General features: G+C 41.0%; 1 protein-coding gene across 1 annotated transcript in view; it reads left to right on the top strand.

Moving 5' to 3' along the window:
* Positions 1–231: 231 nt before the first annotated feature.
* PPARGC1A (PPARG coactivator 1 alpha) overlaps positions 232–26782 on the top strand; it is a 364171-nt gene continuing 337620 nt past the window's right edge. The window contains exon 1 of the mRNA XM_030270851.4: positions 232–817. Within this exon, the coding sequence (XP_030126711.4) occupies positions 731–817 (87 nt within the window). The 5' untranslated portion in view covers positions 232–730. The remainder of the gene's footprint in view (positions 818–26782) is intronic.

Genomic DNA, 26782 nt, shown 5'->3' with positions numbered 1-26782 from the left:
GGGCGCCAGCGGCCGGGCTGGCTGCGGCGTCGGTGTCGAGCCCGTGCCCACACGGCTACGAGCCCGGCGACAACTTTGGGGGCGCGGGGCTGCGCGGCTCGGCTCGGCACGGCACGGCTCGGCTCGGCTCGGCACAGCGCGGCGGGGCTGGGCGCGGGGCGGGGCGGGGAGGCCGGGCCGCGGCCGGGAGGGCGGGCCCGCCCGCGGCGGCGCTGCCCCGGCGCGGCGGGGGAGGACGCGCGTCGCCACTTGCCCGCTCCTTCCCCGCCGCGGTGCGGCCGCAGGTTCCGCAGGCGCCCCCTCGTTCCCGTGCGCGGGGGCTGCGCTGCCGAGCGGGGCCGGGCGGGCGGGTGGGGATGGCGAGGGCGCCCGGCGCTGGCGATCCAGTGCCGGGGTCTGTAGCGCGGCCCGTCCCCGGCGGCGGCGGCGGCGGCGGAGTGAGCGCGCGCACGTGACCGGCCCCGGCCCCTCGGTGCCGCCGCGAACGGCCGCGCTCACACGCTCAGACACACGCGGTACCCGCGCCTCCGTCCCTGCACCCACCAGCCATCTCTCCAGCCGGCCGGCCAGCCAAGCCCCGCTCTCCCGCACGCACCGCGCCGGCCGCCGCCAGCGCGAAGCCGTCGGCACCACTCCGCGGGGGCAGCGCCGGCGGCGGCAGCGACCGCGCAAGAGGCAAGAGTTTGCGAGGGCTGCTCGTGCCTTCCCGAAGAGGTTTTGCGTCCAGAGGATGGCTGGCTGCGGGCTGTCGGAAGACGCTTGCTTCTCCTCCTTCTTTTACAACTACACCTCCTCCTGGGAGACCTCCTACAACCAGGTAAGAGGTGGCCGGTGCTGCGCGCTCGCCGCCGCTGCGCCCACCCGGCTCCTCGGGGGAAAACGAAGGTGGTGCCAGTGTGTGCAGGAAGGGTCTGGAAGTGTTTCTGTTCAGCAGGTGTGTGTGTTGCGGGTGGGGGTTAAATCGGCCAAAGAAAGAAATGAGAGAAAAGAGCCTCTTCCCGTGTGCCTTTCAGCCCCCCTCCCCTCTGCCCCCTCCCCTCCTGTGAGGAAGAGGAGCGTGAGGAGGACTAAAGAACGAGAGCCGTAGCCCGCGGAGGGCTGTGTGTTGCCCGGGAGCAACTCGGGGCTCAGCCGGGCAACTCGATCGGAGTGCCCCGAGCCTGCCCTGGGCTGCACCGAGGGACCGCGCTGAGGCAGCCGGGCGAGTTTGCCGGGCGGGGGGAGCGGGGTGCGAGTGACAGGCTGCGTGCGAGAGGGACCCCCCCGCACCCGCTTCCTCCTCCCTCAGAAATGGCTGCATACGCATCCAGATCCGTAATTTCGGATCCTGCCTAGGTGGAAATAGTTCGGCTCACCCATCTCTCTCTGTGATTCACCCTCGATCCCCCCTCCACGCACTTAACTTTGATGACTGTGCAATGCGGAGCGCGCAGCCGGGTAACGCCGGCCGGGTCCGTCCTTCGCACCCGCGCCGGGGCTCGGGCAGCGGGGGACGGCTGGCGAGGCGGTGGGGGAGAGCGGGGGGGAAACCAGAAATCGCGCCTCAGAGGTAGAGAGCTATTCTGGGAGCCTCCGAAGCGCCTTTAATTAAATAACTGTTGTAGTCTGCTGCCCCCGCTGCTTGTCTGGTGAAAGTCTACAGGCAACTGTCATTTATAAACTACACCGGTGTGTGTGTGCGTGCGTGCGTGGGGAAGGGGATTTCTGGCGCTGGCGTGACAGGAAAAGTTGGGCAGCGGATGGAAGCGGGCCGCGGGGAGGACGAGAGGCGCCCCGGGCTGTGCGGGCGATGATGCCCGCGGGGGGCCGGGGGAGCCGGGGCGGGGGGGGGGGTCACCTCCCCGCTTCCTCCCTGCGGGGGACAGAGCCCGCTGGGCTCAGGGGAAAACGTGCAGCCTTACGAGCCCAGTTTCCAGGAGACTGAAACCCCCAAACTAGCGGTTAACAGTCTGAGGTTACGCCTCACGGCGAGGCAGGGAGAAGCCGCGCGCACTTCCCTGCTCCAGGAGTTGCAAAAGCCGAGCGGCGAGGAGCGGGGCCGCCCTTCGGCAGCGGCCGGCCGGTGAGCCCGGCCGCGGTGGGGCTCCGAAGCGCTGACAGCCCGCTCGTCCGAGGCAGCTGAATAAATAAAGACATATCTCCCTCTGTGTCCCGGGTGCGAGCGGACCCCGCCGGGCCCATCGCGGCAGGCGCCCGCTGCGTGCGCGGTGCCGCTGCCTGCCGGGTGTGCCGCCCCGGCCGGGAGAGCCTTCCCGGCGGGGAACAAGTCAGGCTGGCGTGCGCCGGGGAGAGGGGGGCTCGTGTGGGGACCAGACACGCAGCGAGCGTAGAGCCAGCGCTGAAACGCCGTCGCCCCTGTGGCTCGGCGAAGCCATCCGGAGCCCCTCTGGCAGCCCCGCGGCCGGCGGGTGCGCGGAGACGGCGGCGCTCGGCCGGTCCGTGCGGGGCCGGGAGGGCGCGGCCGGAGCCGCCGCTCGGAAGCGCGGCGGGGCTGGCGGGGCTGCGGGCCCGGCGTGGCCGGGGCCGCCTCGGCGGGAGTTGGCGCCGCGCTCGCCGCTCGCAGCGGCTCGTGGGGGCCGGTGCTCCCGAGCCCGCCCGGGCGTGTGTTCCTCTGCACGTACCGAGGGCACACACCGGTACCCGTGTGCTTATGTGAACACAGAACGCGCATTGCCGTCCTGCTAGATGCGAGCCCGTGCAAGTCACTGGGATTTAAGAAGGGCTCATACCTGGTACAAAAGGCAGGCAGTTACTCCTTTGAAACCATCAGAAAGGGAAAATGCTTAGGAACGCAGACAGTAAAATCAGGTTTAAACCAGCTCCTTTATCTAAAGTTAGTTTCATTCTGTAGCGAAACAGGTCGGTGGAAGAATGTCATTGTGGAATTATAGGTTCCCTTACATCCCCTTTCAGGAGAGCAAGCCTTATCACAATGGAAGCAGGAAGAATTGCTGGCAAATCCAGAGTTGATCTGTTCTAAATACCAGTGTTGAACTGTATCTAAGGGAAAACGCGGGAGATAATTCAGAATGCAGAAGGTCTATTTATAGCAGGACTATATAAACTGTAGGATATATACACAAAGTTGAATTAAATATGCATGATTAGGAAAGGTGCTTCGAAGGAGAAGGTGTAATCATTACATAGCATTACAACGGACGAACAGATGAGCTTGCAAGAGCTTCACCAGGGTGAAGATGAGAAGAATTTTTAAGACACATATTCTTTCTGGTGCTCAAGGCTCCTTTCTATTTTCATCTTTTGCGTATTACGTTACCATTTATATCAGTCAAATTCATCAGCTGAGGATTAGCGGTAGATGTTAGTCTGAATATGAAATCAAAATGAATATGGGATTTTGCTGCAAATATATTTTTCTTACAAGTTTTAGCACTTAAAAAGGCAGACTTGGCTCAGACTTGACTGTCAGCCATATTCGTGTTTGTTTGTTTTTACCTGAATTGAGCTTAAAAAAATAAAAAAAGCTTTCAAACCCTCTTGCTAAATTTAGCAATATAGCCGAAATGTTTAAAACAAAACAGCAAACAGAAAAACTTTAAAAAAAAGTGCTGAGATGAGAAGATGGGTTGACTACTGGAAAAATAGTTCTTTATTCCAAATCAATATGATGCACTCTCAACATCTAATACAAGGTAAAAGGATCCCTTGTATAATATCAATAGTGGCTCAGCCATAGCTTACTAAAAGAATCTTTTCCTGGCATCTCAAGGCTTTAATGAGAGTATAAGTGATCAGAATACAACTCAACAATGGAACCAGTCAGGTTAAAGAGAACAGTGACTTCTAGAAGCATAATATGCTGTCTGGCAGCTGTGAAAAGACAGATATGATGTTTGCTTTATAATTCAGGGAGTTTGAGAGATGTGTTTCAACATTTATATTTTTTGGTGCATTATTGCAGTTCGTTTTTAAGCACAAGCATAGATGCGTGGTTTGTTGGTAATATTTTTGGAAGGAGCTTTTCCATTGCATATTCAATTTCAAAGTGCATCACAAAAATGCTTGTAATGGAGAAATCATGTCTAGAAACTTTATGAAGTCTGTTTTGACTCAGTTTCTTAGTCTTCCAGAATATAAGGCTCCATATTAGCTACAAATAAGACTTCACATTATTAAGGATAACTTCAAAAAGATTGAGTGTTCTCCTGAAGCTTGTTGTCTTTTTTTATAGTTATTGTGGTACAGAGACTTAACCATTATGCTGAATTCCACAGTAGTCAAACTTGTAGACTTAAATCCTAAGAACTTTGAACTATGGTTGCATAAACTTACCTGTGTTGTCTTGCCAGTGTGTATAAAACTGAGATGAAGGAATATCCATCAGATTTCCTGTTGACTTATTCTGTTTTCTTCATTTTTAGGCTGTCACTCTACTTCTGGTTCTTTATTTTTTCCAGAACCTTCCCGAGTGTGTCTTCTGGAAATTTTCTTTACATCTGTTTCTTAATTAGTAGTCATGAGTAAATAACAGCTATTTATAAGTGCTGCAAGGAGTATTCAGCCTTGCAAGAGCAATAATATTTCTCGGCATAACCTGTCTATGCTGAACTGGCAGCATTATTTGTATTAATTATTTTTCATTCTCCAGTTAAGAATTGGATGTATTGCTGTGTTACTAATCTATGTGGTGGAGAAGTGCTTGAAAATAATTTGAAACGTAGTTTGTGAATGAAATTCTATGACTAACACATAAATTCGGATACTTATTTTGACATCAAAATCCATGCAGTATAGAAGTAAAATGAGGAGTATGCTGACTGATTGATGCCATTATTTCAGAGATTTTTCCCTGCAACTCTCAGCCATGGACTTAGTAATTAGCACCATTTTCTTTGTCCTGTGTTTTCAAACATAGCAGTACATTATACAACATACTTGGGCAAAATATATTCTGTAGGTATTAGTAAGTCAGTGAAAGATGAAGCTAAGAGCCAACCTTGTGGGTTGCCTCTTTGTCTTTACATGAGCAGGGATGGAAGTGCCCTAGCATAGCTTTCTGCCAGTATTTTTGGGGAGTTGAACTGAGTGTAGTATATTGCCTTTATGCATTTTTATTCTTTTACTTAGAGTATGACCAGTGGCCAATTCTCAGGGGCAATCAGCCAAAATAGACTTTTTGACTTACTTTTTTCCCCATGTTTTCTGTTTGTTTGTTTTTTTTTTTTTTCCTTTAATGTTATTTAAGTAGTGGAACATGAAATCTACGAAGTTTTGGAAACATGCTAGATTAATTTGTGTTAATGCCCTGCACGTGTATAGCATATACTGAGTATGTCTGTGAATGAAAGATACCAATCTGTACAAGATTGGATAGTGCACTATATAGTTTTTGAAGATGTTTTTCTTAAATGGAAAAAGAGTTAATAGTTGTATATTATTTAGTGGTGAAAACCAATGGAATAATATCATTATTCAGCTGAAGCTACATTTTAACAGAGCCTGTAACATCTGTACCAATTAAAAGAAGGCTATCGAAACTAAATTAGTGAAGAAAAAAAAATGCAAGCCTGGTTTAGTATTAACAGAAAATACTTTGAAATTTTAAAAAAGACTGAATCCTGGATTTGAAGTTTTCCTGACTCCAAAGGGTGTTCGTGCACAAAACTGAAAAAATAGCAGTAAAAATGAAAGTGAAACTGAAGACACCTATTTTTTTGACATCCCAGCAAAAGATAAATGAGAGGATAATGAGAAAGATGTAGTTTATTAAAAGCAGGTAATGGACTTTATTAAAAATGTTGTTAAACATGATTCCTTTTCTTTCAGAGATTAATGCCTCAATTGCTCATCCAACACAGTAACTTTGAAAAGTGTATTCTGATGGCAGATTCATCTAACAAAAAAAGCACGGTTTAAACTAGGAATGAAGCATTTCTTCATGCCCCAGAAAAGAGCACCTGAATAGTTACACAGAAGAACACAATAGCACAACTTTAAAGCACGTGCAGAAAATGGGCAAGATATTATTGTTGTATCTAATTTTAGAGGAAAAAACTCATGTGCAGATTGTGAGTTACAGTTATGGCTGCGATGATCTAATGCTGTTCAGTGCTTTATACATAAGATGGAATTTTCAAAAATACAGTTTTGTTCAGGAGAGAATGTCAGTAGTCCTAGCAATGTGTTCTGAAGGAAGAGGGCAGGGAGTTCTTAGCTGGTCAAATGTTCATGTGGTCTAAGCAGAAATGTAAAAGTGCAGGGTTTGCATTGGAATGAGAATGGGGTCATCCACCCTTTGTACTCATCATCAGGGAAGCAGAACCTTCTTCCAGAGAGACCATAGGAAATCAATGTGTACACTGTGCCAGTGTAGAGATAAATGGGTACTGCAGAAGGGTATTAAATATAAAAGGGCAGCAGTAAAATGATTTACTACATGAAGAAGAGGAACTTTCTTTTGGTCACCTAAAAGGAAATTTTCATTTCTTGAAAACATAATTATATTTTTTTAATACTAATAACAGAAAAGACTGGCAAATCAGCTATTTTACATGGATTTGAGCTATACAATATAAGCTACGAAAGCCTTGATAACAAATAGCAGTTTATTCACAAACATATACATGTTTTTTTTACTTATTATCTGGCACTTATAATTTAGATTATAATGATCTGATCTGACTTACCAAAAGTTAATGGGCTTTTTAATGTTTTTTTCCTGAGGCGGTGTGGATGCTTGTGATCCAGGTTGTCTCGCCATGACCAGAAGGTATCACTGAGGGATACCAGCACAACGGATGCACATAGGAGAGAACCTGACGTACATTTAGGTGTAGAGGCTTAATGAAATGTGGAAGAGCAGGTGCACAGTCCTAATGTGTCGGTGGTTTTTTAATTTCCTATGATGTGTCTGTCTGCTGTGTGAGCAAAACTCCTTGTACATTTAAAACTTATAGGACTGTAAAACTGCTAAAAAGGACAGAAGCAAAATAATTCTACAGTATTTTTTGTCTTAGGCTCTGTCTTCTCTGCAAGTGGAGTTAAGATTCTCTTTCTGCTACATAGCCATGTGTGACTGTCTCCTCTCTAAAGGTAAAATTAAGGTGAAGACAGATTAATAGGATAGTGACCCTTGCTCTGGTTATAGCACTTGTGACACTGGTGCTAATTTTGGAAGGAGAAATTGGGTATTTGCGGTTCCACGTGAACTCACTGTGACCCAAAATGATGAGAGGTGTGTCTACGCTAGCACTTTTCTTGAAGGCAGAAGTGTGCTGCGTTTCTCCCAACACTGCCGTGCTTTGGTTAGTGTTGTAGGCTGATCTCATTGCAACTGATCAGAATTCCTTTTGGATAAAGCTGGACTGTGAGATGTGTTCCAGTGGTTCCCCTGGTGAATTTGAGCTACAAATTTATATTCAGCTAATGAGATGAGATCAGATCTAGGGTGAAGTTAAATAACCCAACCGTACCTTGAAGTGAGTGGTGCAGAGTGTGCAGTGTCGATGTCGGATCCTTGGCACCAGCTCTCTGACTCTTCAGTTTTACCAGACAGTCCTTGCATTCACTTGAGTTTGTCCAGCTGAGGGTGCATGGAAGCCCATATTTGGGGAAGCTGGTTGGAGACTTGTGGATAGAACAGGTCACCTGGCATGCACCCTTATGTTGCAATCATAAGGCCATTATTCTTTCCCTCAAAAAGGGGAAGTTGTGCTGGCATGAAGAAGAAAGGTTCGTTTCATCACTTGTAATATAACAGGAGTGAATCAGAGGCACTGGTACTTTGGCTTGCAAAAGCTCTCCACATTTTTAACCCATTTTATTATTTGCAAGAGCAATTTAGTTCCTAATGTTAACAATGAGTGATTATGATTCTGTACTTCCGTTTACAGCACAAATTAGCATTTTGTTTTCCATTACAGCTTTTGAATGAGGAATTTAATGTATAATTTGCTGCAAATAGATGTTATCATCTCTTTGGATGTGAACAACCACATAAACTTGAGCAAATGATAAAAATGGAATCAATTACTTCTCAAATGGAAGTAGTTTACAAACCTTCACAAACAAAATGGCAATAGTTGGTGGTTATTGTAACAAATAATTAGAGTTTTTTTAAACAATATTTATTGAATTCTATTGACAATTTGCTAATTGCATATAGAATATTTAATCATCCCCCTTACAAAATACATGCCAGAAAATATATGGATTTTTTAAACTGTAGATTCCCTCTGTTGTCCCTGTGTGAAGCTTTTTTCATAATTTTACTGTTATGTTCACCTGTTCCAGAAGGGTAGCACTGAACCACAAATCATACTGCTGCTGCTGATTAGAGTTTCACAATACAAGGAATTAGAAGATTAAGATTGAAATTGTGGAGGAGGGAAGAATTAATAGTAAGTGTTGTAGGCTATATGCAAAGCCTGCTGAAGGTGATGAAATTTTTTCTGCCACTTTTGACCTCATGATCTATATTTTGGTTATTAGAAGGATAAAGAAGAGAAGAGACATTATTACAGTTTCTAGAATGAGTGAATGCTGTCAGTCTCTACTGTAGGGGGAGGTAATATCTTGTACTTTAATGAGTTTCCTAGTGTGAATTTTACAAAGAAAGTTTTCCACTGTCAGTTGCTGTGATCTGTTCTGTATTATACAGAGTTATTCATGCCTGGAGAAATACCAATCCACAGACAAAATCAGTGTGAGAAACAGTTCGGAATCACACTCAGTCTCTTCCCATTGCAGAGACTTTCCTCATATCACTAAAGGATGTAATCCAAGTGTCATTTTCAACCCCTTCCTTTCATAGAGGCTGTTTCTAAATTCTGATGATTTTCTACATACTGGCTTGCACATTTGTTTATTTCTGATCTACTAAAGCTCTGACCCTAAAGTTACCACCTACATAATTTCCTGTCACCGTGAATAAATCAGCCTTTTTCTCACAGTCATCCCCAGTAACCCCAATATATCCATCCATTCTGTATATAGAATAAGCCCTGATTGTACATGTCTTGATTGCCCTTACCTACTTGCTTACCCTTACTTAAAAATACAAATTGAAGTCCATACTGTGTCTTGTTTAGTACTTTAGACTTTATGACTCTTGTCCTTTTAAAGCCTTTAATATAATTTAGTTTTTCCCTATTTACCATTAATACCACCTCTTTTTGTTTATGACTGATGCTGGATTTGATGCTTGCTGGGTTGGTCCCCTGAACACACACTTTTTGCTATCTCATGCTTTCCCCTTTGACTCATTGACATCATGAGACCATTGAGGAAGATCATGTAGGCTTTCATCTACCTGGTGTCTTGAAAGCCATTGTTGTCTAATTATTAAAAATGGACAATCTTATTTTGCACTTGAAAAACTGTGGAACAAAGTGACCAAAACCCCCATTCATCACTCTGCTGCATTTCACTCTATTCATCTGTTGCTTGTTTCTTTAGGTTGGTGTCTGCTGCCATACTTGGATCAGTCTGTAGATTAGATGAACAATAGCTTTTTATCCTTCTAATAATTGAAAAAAGATTAATGATGTATTTTCTTATTTGCTTCACTCTACAAACATTGAAGTAACTAAGGGGGAAAAAAAAGACAGAATGGGAATAGTATAGCTTGCAATTGAGGGTTCTATATTCAGCCTTTTAGCTTTCTTTTGAGACTGTGGAGTTGATTAAGATGGAGCTTTTTCGTAATTTTATTTTTGAGGCAGCTGTTGGTTGTAAAAATTCCCTCGCTTCTCATTTTGACTATGTCTGTTTATTTGTTTGGCCCTTCTTTTTGTCTTACAGAGCAAACTGACTTGGTCTAGAGCAGGTCAGTGTTATGATACTGCCTGTTTGCAGTGAACTTTTTTGAAGCTTAGAATGTATGTCTGGTGTAGTAATTCCTAAAGAGTTGATGGTACTTCATTTTAGGAATGTGTGCATGGCTTCATAAAACATATCCACAGTTGTCACAGGCTCCCTGGACTGAGCAATTCACACTGTCAGAGGTTTATTTGGGTTGTAAAACTCACAAACTCACTCCAACAAGATAATTTACTTCAACCATTTCCTTTGTGTTTCTTTTGTAAATTATATTTATTTGAGTCAAACAGCACATTGTGAATTGATATATCTGCTAAACTTTGACTTGTCATTCATGATGCTTCTTATTATATCTGCCTGCTACCTCCATGTCTCAGTTTGCTTAGGCCTTGATCCAGCAGACCACTTAATTGCTCAACAGTAAACACTTGGAAGTCAAGGGAACTGCTTACAGGTTTAAAACTGCTTACAGGGTGTGTGGTGTATCGGATTAGGGCCTTAAACAGCTGTATCCTGAGGACAGAGAACTTTGCTTCAATCTTGCTTGTCAAGAACTTGGCATGCTTTGAATACGTTACATGTATCGATGGTAATTATGGTGGTGGGAGCAGGAATGCAATGAGGAGATCAAGGAGACCTGGTTATGGTAAAGGAAACCTGCCAATTCTTCTGTGGTAGTTTAGAAGAACTTATTTTTAAAATGGTTTTACAAATAAAAGATTATTACTTTTCTCCCAACCAAAAAGCTGTGTGCTTAAATGAATAGGTGGTGCTCTAAAATACAAAATTACTACAGAAAGCCTTCCATGAAATATACTTGAGAGTGGGAAACTCCAGTTTCAAAGAAAAGGAAGAAAAAGATGGCTGAAAACATGGTAACAAAAAAAGATTTTAACTAGGACATGCACACACTGAAACAATAAGAAAATTAACTGTTGCCCAAATAAATTAGCAAAACAAAAGTAAGGTTGCACTCCCAGCCTTTTTTTATTTTCATCCAAAAGACTGTTAATTGCTGGAGGATTAAAATAATTCATATTCAAGGATAGAGAGTGATAACAATATGCAGAGCTTGGATTCTCCAGCTATACAAGAGACAGTGAAAGGAATACTTTTCTCTCTGTATGATGTCAAAGCCAAAAGAGGAGGGAAAAAAAGAGGAGGGGGTTGTGGCTCTTTGATGTCACTTACAGAATAAGAATAATGCTGTAAAAGAAATAGCATAATCTGTTTCTATTTATCTAAGTCCTTTTTTTCCCCTAAAGAGTTAGGGTAGCATTGTTAATTGATTTTTCTGATGCTCATAATAACAGCTGTATTAAAAATAATTTATAAAGAATTTTTTTTCTAGAAGCTGAGCCCTGCAGAGTCTGTTGTGGAAAAGTGGGTAGAGAGTGGATTATTATACATCGCTGTTCTCACATAATTATAATCTGCTTGATTGGTAAAATGCATGTTGTGCTTTTGCATTGTCCATTTTCAACCAGTGGTGTCTTTCCAAAAAGATTGGCTGGTTTAATAGTAATAGCATCAGGATGTCTCATGCCCTTTCAGTATAAATAAAGGTTGTCCTAACAGCTGCTCAGATTGTGCTGGCATTGTAGCCATCTTTGCTGGAGTGTCAGTTTTTGGCTAGAATATTTTAACACGCTGGGGCTTTTTTCTGGTTACCAGTGGTTGAATCATGTCCAACTGTGAAAACAGATGTGTGGCTTTTTTGGGAAGTAAAGTTAATTAGGGGTCATTTATGAATTTGTTATTTTTTTTTTATTAATACTTTATTTTTTAATTTATTTACTGTGAGGTTAGAGGGTACCTTTAGAAAATAAATTGGGTGTTTTTATGAACATGAACTTGGACAGATGCAATCAAACAACATAATAAAGAAAATTTTGGGAATATCCGCAGTTATTGCTATCCTGCCATTTTATAAGGATGTTCACAGTCTTTTCAAATCTGTATGGGCCAACATTTAACACACATCTCACAAAATGTTTTGTTTTCTTCATCTTTGACTTTCATCTCTGAAAGGAATTCTTTAGGTGAAAACTGGAAAATATTTGCCACATTTCCCTTTTGTGTTTTTTGTAGTCACTTTACCTTTAACATTGATGTCTGTCTATTTTTAAGTCTGCCGATAGACAACCCAGTTTTGTGGAAAAGAGAGCTTTTCATGTGAAGAAAGTTTGTGTTGTGATTTCTTTCTGATTCTTCTTGTTCTTGATTGTTACATAAAATAAATGGCAAAGATGGAAAAAAACCAAACAGTGGCAATTGCTGTTAAAATTAGTTAAAAAAATAAATTTGATAAATTACAAAAATTGCTGTCAAAAATTAAACAACCAAACTTGTTTAATTTCTGTTACTCTTGTTGCAAGTAAGTGTCATATGAAATGTAAATCTGTTCATTAGAGCATCCTGAAGCAAGGATGTCCCTGTGCACGTGTTGGGGCTGCATGATGTATGGAGCAATGACACCCCAATTGTACAGAAGTGTCTCTGGAATTACCACTAAACCTTCATGTCTGAATGAACTATAAATTCATTGAACAGCATTCAGCTTTCCTAAGAATATTGCAACTGTAAAATAGCAATGCAAGCAGGAAAAAAAAATATTGTTATAAAAATATTTTGCTGCAAGGGTTTTTTGTTTTTTTTTCCGTTCTGCTTGGGGAAAAAAAGAATATTTGGAAGGATAATGGAGAGACCATTCTAAAATAACTATACCTGTGGAGATCACAAACATATGTGACTGTGAAACCACTGAGCTTCTCCTATGAGTAGATTGAACTATAGGGTTTACTTGGTGCTTTGGATGTAATCTCTTACAGAGTCCCAGTGAAAGACTTTGCATGTTTGGAAGAGTGTGTTATCTATTAGGATTTGCAGAGGATGAGGAGATGATGTATTTCTAGTGGTTTTAGGTGTTTTCTGTAAGGGACATTGCCCATTATTCAGCAGAATGAGCATCTGTTGGATTAGTAGTTGCACAGGATTATGAAAGGATGTGGCAATGCTACCTGCAGTGCAGATTTCTAAGGCCTAACATGTTAGCTTCCTATTTTTGGATGTAATTTTGCCATATGTTAACTGTATGAACTGGGTTTTGCCACAGTTGTGTGTCTCAAGGGTAGTTGTTTGGTTGATTTTGTGTCTTTATGCTGGGTTCTTTTTTTAATGCAAATATGAAGAAATGTGATTTTACTCTTTTCAGAAATGTTATTAGATTTTAAAAATTGCAGAATTTCATACTGCAATATATAATTAAATCTTGTTACCAGGAAAGGCAGTATAAAGTATAGAATTTTTTAAAAATAGATTTGTTATTTTTATTTTTTTCTTAATGAAGATTATTAAGTATAAGACAAAAAGCAAACAAGAGAATAAAAGGACTGGCATATTGAGAATATTTTATAAAATATTAATTCTTTTGTGGTTTAGAAGATGTAAAGCAAAGTGGCAGCAAAAGTCAGAGCTGTATTTGATTAGAAATCAAAAGGTTATTAATAGTGCTGATTACTTCAGCTTAGTTGTATCTGCTCTAGTATTACTCCTATTTGTTTGCAACACTAATCAACCTCACTGTAAGCCCTTATCTTTGACCAGCCAGAAGAAATCATAAAAGGAAATTATTGTTTAGCGAGCAAGACTTTGATAACAGCATGACTCTTGTGTGGGAGACAAGGAGATAACACTGTCTGAGTGAAATGATATAACCTAGGTAGCTAAGGTGGTAAATTCTTTAGCTGTCTTGTCTTCAGCCATAAAATATACAGCAAATTAAAGATGTCTTTTAAAGAATTAAGATCATGTGTGTAATTTGCATTTTTCACATTTGCATGTGTAGAGGAAATGGAAGAGATTTGGTTTTGAGAATAATATGATTTCATAAAGCCACAGATGTAGCCAGAGTTTGACCAGGTGATTCAGACACAACTTAGTATTCAGTTGTCTCTCTATTGAATTGAAAACTGTGCTTAGTGTGAATTTGATTTGACCAAAATATTTTACAAAATATAAGAATTTTTCTGAAGGAAGACATCGAGCATTCAGTAAAGCTTTTGCTACTTACTGTATTGGTTAATCATTCTGATTGTTTGCTGTCTTTAGCAAGTTCTGGTTTTCATTAGAGTTGCTCAGAATTAATTTCCTAGGCAAAAGTTCTATTTATGACTTGACCTGGTAGGTTGGGAAGCCTTTCAGTATGTTTTTGTTTCTACCTACAAAAAGTACTTTTACTCAAGACACCAGTGTGTAATTTTTTTTTAAGCTAATCAAAGTGACCTCTTTAAGACTCTTACCCGAGGACATTTTTTGCAGACTTCAAGTACATTTGCATAACTTCTCTGTTTTCCTTCCAATTTTTTGATTTACCTTCCGGAAAATCAGATGCCAGAAGCGCAAGATGGTACTTCAGTATTGGTCTCTACAGTGTTGTCAGTGCTACAGAGATAACTCATTTACCAGTTCCTCTTTGTTATGTTCAAGGTTCCAATTCATTTTTTGCTGCAGTATCACAGTGAGAGCTCACTTGAGTAAGTTGTGTATGTCAATACTTGCTGTGTTAACTAAGTCATGACTGTCCAGGATATATCCTACCACCCTGTCCATATGTTACATTTTCTGTGAATTGGTCTGCAACTTAGTATTTATTTTATCCAAATGAGCTGAAGAGCAAGCAAGCAAGGAAGAGTCAAATCCATGTATTTTAGCATCAGTGATTGCCTGTAGTGGTTTCAGCGTGGTGTAATCTGCAGTCAGGTGTGCTAAGGAAGTTTCTGTGCACGTTGCTCACCTTTGCTGCCCCATTGTGTTAGTGTGGCTTTGGGACAGAAGGCTCTCCAACCAAATTGTCAAGCTTAACTGCTCACTCATTTGCTCCCTAACGTGGTTCTTTTAAAATGACCTAAACTGATAGAACATTGAAAAAATTCTACTGTTACGAATGCTTACAACAGCAAGCAAACCTGTTTTTATTTTGAAAGAGCTTGGGTAGAGCGGTGATGTGCTGTCATGCTGGGTGATCATCCAGAAGTGATGGTGAGCAGCTAGAGGTCTGTAGGGGTGGTAGCCTGGGTCAGCTGCAGCCTCGAGAGGCTCACTGAATTCAGCCTGTTTGCTGTAAAAGCACTAAACTGGGAGAGGTACTATGTAAATAAGAATGAGGAGCTTTTGCTGGGAAATATTTGAGATGAAAATATTGGGAGATTCGTTTTTTTCAATAGATGTGGATTTTTCCTTACTGAAGAGCTATAGATAGTGAATCACTTTTCTGCAGATGTGTGTTGAGGTTGTGATTTTTATTTTTTCCCCTGCCCATTTGCAAGGAAGTAATGATTTTGAGTGATCAGGTTTTTGAAGCTTGGCTTTAGACATCTTAAATAGGGATGAATTTCAGCAGCTAATTTTTTAGTTTTTTAGCTTTTTGAGCCACCAAATCTTAAACAACAAGAATCTAAGTCTCTTGATATGTGTGCCTCTGATATTTAATGTGTGAAGACAGCTTGCAACCACATTTCAGGGAAAACTGTATGGGAACCTTGCTAGGCTGGATTATGCAGAGAATTGCCAGGAGTCACAGAAATTGATTATTGTAACTGATGTCTCTTTAATAATGTATGCTTATGATGTTTGTAAATCACAGGCAGGACTTTGAAAACGTACATAGACTGCTGTATAAGTTTTTTGGAAACAAAGCTAGCATGGTCAGTTTCTTATGTAGTTCCACAGTGCAGGGCTCTGTTTATCAATCTGATTTGATGACATATATTTTGCTAGCAGATTTTTATAAGCTGAAACTGAACACTGGAACAGGCCTGTCCTGATATATGTGTGAAACTTACATGAGATAAAACAGCCTGAAATAATTCCCTGTAAACTGTCAGTGACCACCAAGAGTTTTGATTTGTCAGTGATGACTGTATTTAATGCTGAGCCCAGAGGACTTAGGGTAACATTTGTCAAAGGCTTTTTTTCTGAAGGTGCATGGATGTGAGAAGTAAGGTGCCTTTCAGACTTTAATAAAATTCTCCTAAAATATGTAGTGCTGTGTAGGAACATTTGAGATAGTTTAAAATTAACTAGCTCAAACGACAGAGGCAACACAGGTCACACTTCAGTCTTCTAGTGGATTAGTTGCTACAGGTTGGCAAGTGTGTCAGTGTGCCTTCCTCCTCTCTGCTGGCTGGATCACAGGAGCACAGCATCATTAGGGTTGGAATGGACCTCTGGAGATCATCCAGTCCAACCCCCCTGCCAAGGCAGGGTCACCTAGGACAGGTGACACAGGAGCTCATCCAGTGGGTTTTGAATGTCTCCAGAGAGGGAGTCTCTGTGACTTCTCTGGGCAGTCTTTTCCAGTGCTCTGGCACCTTCTATGTAATGTTCTTCCTCATGTTGAGATGGAACATGTGGTTTAATTTATGGCCATTGCTCCTTGTCCTGCTGCTGGGAACCACAGCAAAGAGTCTGGCACCATCCTCTTGGCACCCACCTTGGAGATACTTGTATGTATTGATGAGATCCCCTCTCAGTCTTCTCTTCTCCAGACAAAATAGGCCCAGCTCCTGCAGTCTCTTCTCAGAAGAGAGATGCTCCAGACCCCTCATTGCCTTTGTGGCATCCACTGGACCCTCTCCAGTAGCTCCTTGACTTTCTTGTATGAAGAAGCCCAGAATGGGGGACAACACTCCCTTGGCCTCGGTGGAGCCAAGTGGAGGGGCAGGATCACCTCTCTTGGACTGTTGGCCACATTCTTCCCAGTGCACCCCAGGATCCCACTGGCCCTCCTGGCCACAAGGGCACGGCTGGCTCATGGACTTACGCTTCCTGAAGGAAAAAAGGTTGCTGACAGGTCTAGAGTTTTCAAATCTTAAAAAATGGTTAACATACCTTAAAGCCAAAATAAATGTACACATTGAAATGCTTAATTTATGTTAATTTAGATGTATTTGTCTGTGTAGTAACCCTAAGTACTCCACTGTGAAGCATTAGAAGTTCCATCTACAACGTTTTCTACAATAACTTTCATATGGGCGTCTTAATTAAGTTCTTAATGTAAGAGAGATGATTACTTTTGTATTGAGAAGCACATAGGTTTCAAGTAAGCAAAAAAGACCTAATTCTCTGAAACAGAAGAGATATACATCATAAAAGTAACTCACTTAGAGTTAACTTGAAGAGTGGCAAAACATGTTTAAAAGAGTCATGTATAGTCAGTGCTCTGGTAGAGGAGAGTACAGGAATTTCCATTTTTCTAAATTAAACTGAAATGGTAGGGTTATGAACCATTGGAGCAGGCTTCCAGGGGAAGTGCTTGAGTAACTATCCCTAGAAATATTTAAAAGATGTGTGGATGTGGTGCTTAGGGACATGATTTATTGGTGGACTTGGCAGCGCTAGGTTAGTAGTTAGACTTGATGATCTTAATGGTCTTTCCCAGCCTAAATGATTGCATGATTCTTTGAGAGTTTTAAGCATTGTCCTGCTGATTCTGTATTTCTTCTTCTCCCCAGCAACTTCAGGAATAGCACAATATGTGGCATTTAGTATGTGTTTAATCTCTCTTTTGTTTTTAAACAGGTTGTCTTCAACTGTTAGCAGCTCTAAGAATTATGTGAGGAGAATTTTAGAAATAAAAGCAAATCAGAGAAGACAATGTAATGATGCTTTATACTTATATATAAGTTTTCTGTCATTTGGAAACTCAAGGGCTCTTGCTTTTGGTTGCCAAATGTTAGGCTGATTGCTTTCAAGGTGAAGCTGTACTATGCTGCTTTGAACTGATACTGCATGATTAGGGTAATAAGTAAGTGCCACTTAATTGGAACAGGGCTGATCAGAAGACATTCCAGGTAACTGATTTAAGCCAAACAATACTTAATTGCAGTGAATGTTGCTTAATGGGTATGATAATTATGTGCATTGGGGATACCTTCAAATGATTCATTGGTGGTTGGGTCTTTTGTGTCTGCCTCAGTGTTGGCTCTTCTTCCTGTTGCTCAGAGCAGCTTTCAGTGTCTTCATAAATAGCCATGATTCATTCAGAAAACAGAAAAAACCATGGTTCGCTTTTAATAAATCAGCAGTCTAAAATCAGCTTGTTTAAAATCATGATGTCTCTAATGATTTTTGAGGACTTTTTAATACTGTTTTCGGGATTTTGAACTGCTGGGCTTGCTTTTTCAATTTTCTATGTGACCAGGAATGTTAGAAATTGAAATAAGAAAAGACAAGTCACATAATTTCTTGGCTTCTGGATCAAGGCTGTCTCTAACATAATGAGACTTACTGAATTACAGAAGTTGATATGTTCTCTGCCCTTGGCAAATAATTAACTTGCTTTAGTTCTGTCATATTTTCTTACCAAGATTGCTTTTTTTCTTCTGCATGAAACCTACCCGATATGTTGCAAAATACACTTTACAATTGGGCAACCCTCCCCCTTTGTAGCTGGGCAAGGACAAAACCTGGTCCTTTTCCCTCTCATTCTCAAACTTTGGCTTGCAAATGCATATTTGCACCTTCATAATTTAGTCTTGCTCTGTCTTCTCTGCTGGTTTACTATATCATCAGTATGGGATGCTGATGTTTTCAGCTTCAGCTGCTTTATGTCTGTCCACTTTTTCCATACACAGTTTTGTACTTCTACACTTATTTTTTTGGGCAGATCTGTGTATATATATATATATATATACATATATTGAATACTGTGGAGATATGCAGTGTTTTCTGATTTAATCTGGCAAACAAGAGTTTGCTTCTGATACTAACATTAAAATTAATTTTTAATTCCAAAATTCTCATACTTCCATATTTTTCAGTATTCTGTCTTGTTTGTTGAGTGGACATGTTGGATTAACAGAAGTAAAAGTGTTTAGTTTAAAAGACTTAAAATATATCCATTTATTCCTTTTAGGTTAATGAGTGCTTTTATATTCTTCCCTCTCCTGTACTCCCACCTTACTACATCCAGTCTCCATGTGGGTTGATTTTGACAATGGCTCCTGCAAGAAGTGATTTCCAGTGACAGGAACATGTTGAAGACATTTTCATTATTTAAAAAGCAGACATGTTTCTCTGTCAGCAAATTTGCTGCACATATGAAAGTGGGACGGTGTTTTCATTGTGAACTTGAAGAACTCTGTATTACAGAAGCACAGAACATTCTGAGTTGGAAGGAACCCACAAGGATCATCAACTCCAGCTCTTCAGAGAATGGCCACACAGGGATCAAGCCTGTGACCTTGGCATTGTTAGCCCGATGCTTTTATCGAGCTAATTCCAGAGCCTTAATAACCCTTTTCAAAACTGAAAGGATCCTTCAGGTTTGCAGGATTACATTTCCTCCTGTCTTTTCGTTACTCAGTATCTCTTTCCTTTTGGAATACTTAAGGAGGAAATTTAGGATGACACATAGAAAAGGAGGCACAGGAAATTTTGTTGCCAAAACCAGAACTACATGTCTCCAGAGAGGCAGAGTTGTCTCTGTTGACTTCAGCCACAAGCAGTCAACATATTGTGTTGTAGCTGTTTATTTAAAGGGTTGAGAATATTTAATTTCATTTACTGTGTATGAAAAGATACTAGAAATATGAAACATTAGGGATGTTGAAAAGCTCTCAGGTATTGTCTAAACTACCTTCTTTGAAGTGTCTAAAGGTTGGTGCCATTTACCTGTAGAAATCAGAAATTAAACTAAAATACTTAAAACACACTTAGCACAATCACTTAGCTCAGGGAATTTGATGTCTTTAAAGCATATTACTGAGATCTAGACCCTTGTTTTGGTAGGCATTGTACTTAGTAATATAATCTCTTCTAAGTCAAGGACTCATGTTAAAAAAACCAAAACAAGTGAATTAAAAAATAAGAAAATCATAAATGTAATTTAAATCATAAATCAAATATTGCCCATATAATAGCCTATTATTCTAGTTCTCTGATGTATAAAGAAACACACATTTTTATCACAGCATGACTTTCACCTGAGTGCAACATAAATGCAATTCTTTCATCAGTAATTTCCATATATATACACAAATCTTGAAGTAAAAGCAGTCATAAAACATCTGAATTAAATCTGTTGAGCAGTCTACAGAATATATATACTTCTTTTTCTGAGTAACTGGTTTTATATTTTTTCCCTTTTGCTGTACTAAATATGATTAAGGATGGCAGTAATTTTAAATATTTTGAGTAAAATTAGGAATAGTTACAATGTTTCTCATTCATTATCAGATTTTAAAATAAAAGTCACCATTTTTAGAGAGTTAAAAAATAAAATGGTTTGTTTCAAGCTAGCAGAACTATAAAATAGTTGTAATGAGTTTAAAATCTGATGATCAGGCCAGAGTACAGCTGAGGTAGGTGGAGTTGGCTGAGTTCTGCTGAGGACCCACCCCTCTGCCTATATGAGAGTTAGACTTCCTTCACTTGTCAGTGTGTAGTGGAGCTATTTCAATGAAATGCTGCAATTTTTTAAAATGTTTTCAGACTCTGTATTGAAGACTGTCCCTTATTGGTTGGAACATCTGTTGAGACTGGAAGTTTCCTGGCTCGTCCTGGTGGCTGTGTTTTCTTGTGTAAGGACACAAGAGAGAAGTGATGTAAGGATGCTTGAGATTGCACCAAACTGTATTCCAGGATGTGGTCAAATAGCAAATGCTTTGCCTGGCTGTCACTGTTTTTAAAGGGTGCTTGAAGACCTCTCACCCAAAAGGGGGGTGCTTCCACTTTTATCTTCATCCTGCACCTGGATATTTGATTGCTGAAGTGTTGCTGTGAGGGAATGCCAGCAGCTGTGGCTACAGGTCACTGAGGCTGGAGCAGAGCGTGCTGTCTTCATCACCATGCTCCATCTCCTGTCTTACGAAGCAGACAGGAGCGCCGTGTTTCTCACTTGTGCTGTTGCTGACATGATTGTTCTGAGATCTGAAGGCTTTTATTTTTTTATATCCTTCATAATGTTTCTCTTTTTATCCTCCCTTGTTGTGTCACAGTTCAGGCAGGAAGAGTGGCTTCCCGGAGGACCCTGCAGTGGGACTGGTACGTGCATGATGTGTGTGGTACATGGCAGAGCTGTGCACACCGAGGTGGAGAGTGTGGGTTGCTCAGTTGAGACCCCTTATTCAGAGGAGAGGTGACTGCCTATCTTCATGGGGTTGGTGGGGGCAGAGCAGACAACAGGGTTTGTTCTTTGCTGGTTTCAGCTTGTTCACTGTGGGAATTGTAGCCTTTTGAAAGCTGTGTTATGTGAGAGAAGGTGAGTGCTCTCATGAAACACTAATAAGGATGTAAGAAAAGACACGAAGGGCCATGTGGAAAAAATGGACAAATGGGCCATCTGTAATATTAGAGGCACTACTACTAGATTCTGGTAGTGTTCCTAAAGTCATAAATTGATAATGCTGTTAGCGTTAGATTCCAGAACTGCTGCTGGTGTCCAACAGCAGGAATGATTTTCCCACTGGGAGAGCGAGTTCTGCTGTCCCTGTGGAGAGAAGTGTAATAAAAATATGGAAACCAGTGAATTATGTTGTTGTTTGGAAAATACTGACATATATCTTATACAATGCCTGCACTGTTGCATTTCTAACATGTTCAGATACATAACCTAGAGCAAATTAGGAGAGTGTATTGGACTGTTTTGTGTTAGGCACTGAGATGGTATGAAGAAGGGCATGAAAAGGACACAGGCAAAGTATTTGAGATGTTGATAGATAAAGGATAAGTAAGAGTGATGTCATCCCTCAAGTAGGAGAATGCAAAAAGTGTCTTCTCCTTCATGGACGAACTCAGCTCTGCTTAGTGGCATTGTTTTCTTAAGTAACAAACCCAGGCATACGTGGGCACCCCCTGAAAATGGGACATGCACAAATGTCAAATGAGAGATAGTACCTGTCTGAGAGAGCTCAGCCTGCAAATATCCTAGAAGATATGATGGGTGAGTGCAGGCAGGTAGGGAGGTGCATGAAAACATTGAAACAGCAATTTCTAATCTCTCTACTGTATTGGTCCTGCTGTGAAAACAGGGGAGAGACCTGTATTCCTGAGAAGCTGATCCTGCTTATAGCAGTTGTTTTCTCTTTGGCATAAGTGGAGTTGCTTGTAGAATGTGTTAGAGCTGCTCAAGCTTCTTTTAGAAAGGGCTTTGACAGAGCCTGGAGACTAAGTCAGCATCTACTTGTACCAATGGTATGCCTAAGACTTGTGTCAATATAATAAATGCCTCAGTAAGGCAAGTGAAGTTGTAGAGATGTCGTAGGACAACAGGTGAAATAAGAGATCTCTGTACTCTCAGAGAAGGATTAAAGTGACTAAGAGTAATTTGTTTGTGGTTATATATACTTTAGAGCAATGAATCAGAACATTTCACAAACACTGTGTAGTGTAGTGTATTCCTCTGCAGCTTGAACTTCTGTGTTGTTCTAAAACAATGTGTCCAACTTTACAGGAGGTATCTTATGTATATCAACAGTTGTGTACTGAAGAAACGATGTCTGGCTCCTGAGAAAGCAGTCTCAATTAAATCAGACAGGAGAAGGTCAACTTGGGTCATAAACTATGTGCAAATCCTAAAACCATTCAGACTTTTCCAAAAGTTTTTATACGATCAAGTGAAAAGGTAAAGTAGTGACTATATTTGATTCAATTTCAGACTATTGTAAACAAACTGCAACCTCAGTCTGATAATCTGATAGCATACATAAAAAAAAACAATCAGCATGTATATTCTTTTTCTTTTTTCCCAATAACTAAAAGAATCTCAACTTTGTTCATGTTTATAGCAGGTAAACTCTCTCTGCATTATGAAATTGACAATGTAGTGTTACACAAAGAACCAAGTTAATTTTGGATTAACCAAGTTTATATTCTCCTACTAGAAAAGGATGAAAATATTGTGTGCTTGACAACAGATAATCTGGTGACATTTGGGCAACTTTGTTTACCACTCGGGAGGTCAGTGCAAGCAGCTAAGCAGTTGGTTCCACGTACAAATAAGTAGATCCCTTGTGGCTAAATGACAGTGACAGAGCGTTGCAGATTGGACCTCATTTTTCATTTCCTGCTTTTAGAATTGTTCCATTCAAATCACTTCTTTTTTTTTTTGGATTTGATGTATTGCAACCCATGTGTTTGGGAGTTAAATAATGAATATCTGTGAAAATTAGGTATGAGCAAATCAAGTGGAGAGGATTTGGAAAATGTAAAATGGTTTTTAGATTCACAGAATTTATCAACTTTTTGAAACTATTTTTTTACTCCCAAGACAAAGCACTATATTATGTCCAGGAAACATCAATTGTGGCAGGGAATGAGGGGGGGGGGGGTCATGGGGAGAAGAATAGTTTTATCTGAATAAAAGGTCTGTGCAGATGCTGAAGAAAACGAAAGATGATGTTGCATGGCAGAATTAATCTGTTTCAGCAAGTATATATGCTGTAGATGGAGTAGCAGCTGAATTGCTGTAGAAATTAATTTGCTCCACACAGAATAAGTTGAATAATTTACTAGAATAAACATGCAGGGCCATGATGGGAAGCCATCTATTCAGTGTGTCTGTAAAGAGACAAAAATGAAAGTAGTGTTGTAACTTGCATTTTGCAGAAAGAGAGGGAAGGCATAAAAGATTTCTTGGGCTGTGTGTGTGACAGGATGGAGAAGCAGGATGGAGAGTAGCCACTCTGCATGCTGCCATTTCAAGCAAATATGGGTACCTAGGAAAATGGACTTCAGCTCTGGCATCTGACAGTATAAAGGAAGGGTGTTTAGTGTTGCTGCTCATATCAGTGTGAGTTTCTTTTGCCTGGAGGAAGGAAGAAGTGGAATCTTAACAAATCTGTGCCTGGAGCAGTGCACCTGTGTACTGTTCCTTACACAGGACCCGTGACAGTTGTATCTGGGTTCTGCATGATGACCACAAAGCTCATATGGTTACTACCAATATTACAGTGGTGGAATATGGTGTTAAATCAGTTAAAATAATTTACAAATGCAAAAATGTGCTCTAATTTTGTTTTCCTTCTCAGTGAAGTAATAGAATGTTCCAGGTCTCCAGCAGAAGCCTGGAGAATGAACTCCTTGTGGAGGTGTATGCATATGGTCTGTGAAGTGAGGCCTTGGCCTGCCATCCTGGGTGGAGCAGTGATGCTGGTGCATTCCAGTCATCAGCATGCTGGGGAGCAGCCTCACAAAGGGGAGGAAACTCTCATCGTTTTCATGTGGTCTGTATCAGAAGGTGCTCATGTCTTATGCAAAGTATTGAATGGTTAATTTCCATTGGGACCAATTGAATCAGTATATTGTTCTTCTTTTGTTATAGCCTGATGGCACATGGATAAGCACACATGCAGCTGTCCCCAGTTCTCTCTAAAATGTTATGGAAGTGTTACATTTGGTTTGGCTGTGCAAGTAAAACATATCCTGTGAGGTGGAAAGTTGTGGAGGTGTTGGAGAGCTTTTCTGGCAGCTGGATTTGGTGAAGCGCACATACCTGAGGTGGAATTCATCTTGGACAGTGTTAACCAGGAGTCTGTACACAGTTGCTCAGTAGCCTCAGAAGAAAGAAATGTGTCCATAAGGTGACTGACCCTCAGCCAGTGGTTGAATTTTAATGCACTTGTTAAAATGCATTACTTCTAGATGGGTGAAGGTGACATAAAATATGCCTTTACTGGCATCATAGCCAACATTGTTTCACCACAGTGAGTAGTTGAACTGGGCATTGCTGTTAGCATATTTGCCTTCAGATGCATTCTAACGGGCATTTTAGTATAGTAAAAATGCGGCAAACCCTGGATTCAGGAAGAAATTATGTCTAGCTCCAGATCAGAAAGCTGAAGGATAGCTTTATTAAAACTATACTATATTACATTAATATACTATTTAAAGAGATACTACACTATTCTACATATTTACTTCTTACTTACCTATCTTAACTAACAATCTTGTGACTTTCTGCTGAGAGTCCGAGCCACAGCTGGATCCATTTGGTCATTGAACCCAAACAACCTTCTCCAGAATCCAATCAAGCAATCACTGCAGGTAAACAATCTCCATACCACATTCCACATGGGGAAAACAAAGAGGCAGAGATGAAGATTGTTTTCTCTTCTTCTCTCTGTGCTTCTCCAAGAAATCGTGAGAGACAGAATTATGTCTCTCTGTCCAGAGAATGTGAATGTCACATTTTAGAGGTAAGAGCTGATGTTGTCACTCTTGACTCCATGCTAGTAGTGTTGGCAGACATACTCTCTGAAGCTACATAGAGGTCTCTGTTAATGATAACAGTCTGTTTTTCTGAGTTGGTAACATTTCCCACCATACCAAGTAATTTAGAATTTGGGCTTGCACAGGGACAGGTGAAGTAGTTTGTTGTAAGTTGGCAAAGGGGATATTTGAGGTATCCAGGTCTTCAAATTCTTGATTTCAGTAATGTAGATGTGTACCGTTTTCCTTCTGCATATTTTGCTGTTGAAAGAGGGGCAGCCAGATTTCTTCTGCTGCTGATGCCTATAAAATTCTGACTCACAGAACTGCTTCTCTAACCACTGTTGGGAAATGAGTTCAGTGGGGTGGTTGATGAAGCAGCTGCTCCCTGTGCCTTGCCCAGCTGAGAAGATTATTCTGCTGTTAGTTGATTTGCCTTTCCTGCCTACCCAAAGTTCTTCCACTTGGAGTGATCATCTTCTGGTGAATTTGCAAAGCCTTATACCTTGGAACCATTAGTGAAGCAGACTTCTTGTGCACACTTAATTTGTTGTGCCCTCATGAGAACAGTTTCATGCTATCCACGGCTTATGATTAGTCTGGCTTTTGAAGGCTGATTCAGCAGGCATATCTCCTATAGTAGTCTCAAGTGCAGCAAGTATTATGCATATCTGCTGTATCAAATTCCATGGAGCTTGTGGGTGGTTGGAAATACTGTAAGCTAAGCAGTTTTTGAGCACAGCTTGTTTCTGTAGATGAAGGCACAATAGCTTCTACAAAGTGCAGCTTTTAAATTTTTTTTTTGTTACATACACTAATCAGGAATTTAGAAGTAAGAAGTTTTAGTGAGAACCACTCTTTCCTTATGATCTTTGTGATATAGGAGAACCTAATTTGCAGTGTTCAGGGATTACTGGAAAACAGGTAAGTAGAAGATTGCAAAGGATGAAAGGCAGTGCCCTGACAGATGTACAGCAAGTTGTAATTTTACATGTTCACAGATCTATATGTGTGTAGTGATTCCACTGTATAGCATTAGAAATTTAAGGTTTGTCTCAGGTTATACTGAACCTATAAGAGAGTTGGTAGCTCTCAATAGTGAAGAGTCTTTTAAGTTCAGTAATAGAAATGATGACATATTGTTATATTTTATATAAGATCAGTGGCTCCATGAAAGAACTTGTATTTTTTTTGTAAGTGTGTGGTAAACCACTTTAAAAAAAGCATAGAAACAGACTTTGTTTTTTAAGGTCAGGCTTGTAGTTTTAGAAGGGGTATTGCTACTATTTAGCTCTTTTCTCCCTACTAGCACTTACTGCTGAAGGGATATGTTTATCATTTTTTTTCATATCCTTTTACTTTACAAAAGGGGAGACTTCATGTGCAGATAGCATGTTGTTCCCTATGAACAAATAATACCAGTGGCAGGAAGGGCACAAGTCCAAGTAATACGACAGGGACATGTTTTACAGCCTTCTTGTGATCTGAATGGAACGAACAGTAGAAGGGAATGTAGCATGGGTAGTGAATCTTTATAATTTTTCCTTATTTTACGAGTCCATTAGCTCCATAGCTGCTGTGTCTTTTGCAGGAGGAGCTGAAGGCAGGTGTGGGTAGTGTTCTGAAGGTGGAGGCACACTGCCAGAGTTCAGTTCTGTGTACATCTCTCTTGCTGTGTTGGTAAATGCAGTAGTTTGCAGGGAACACCTTGTGCTCCTTCAAATAATCTACACTTAGGAATTCTTAACAATTCCCTGTGTTAACTTTGCATCCCATTGCAGATGTGTCAGCC

Source organism: Taeniopygia guttata, chromosome 4, assembly GCF_048771995.1.
Source record: "Taeniopygia guttata chromosome 4, bTaeGut7.mat, whole genome shotgun sequence".
NCBI classification, from domain to species: Eukaryota; Metazoa; Chordata; class Aves; order Passeriformes; family Estrildidae; genus Taeniopygia; species Taeniopygia guttata.
This window is presented reverse-complemented; position numbering and strand designations above follow the sequence as displayed.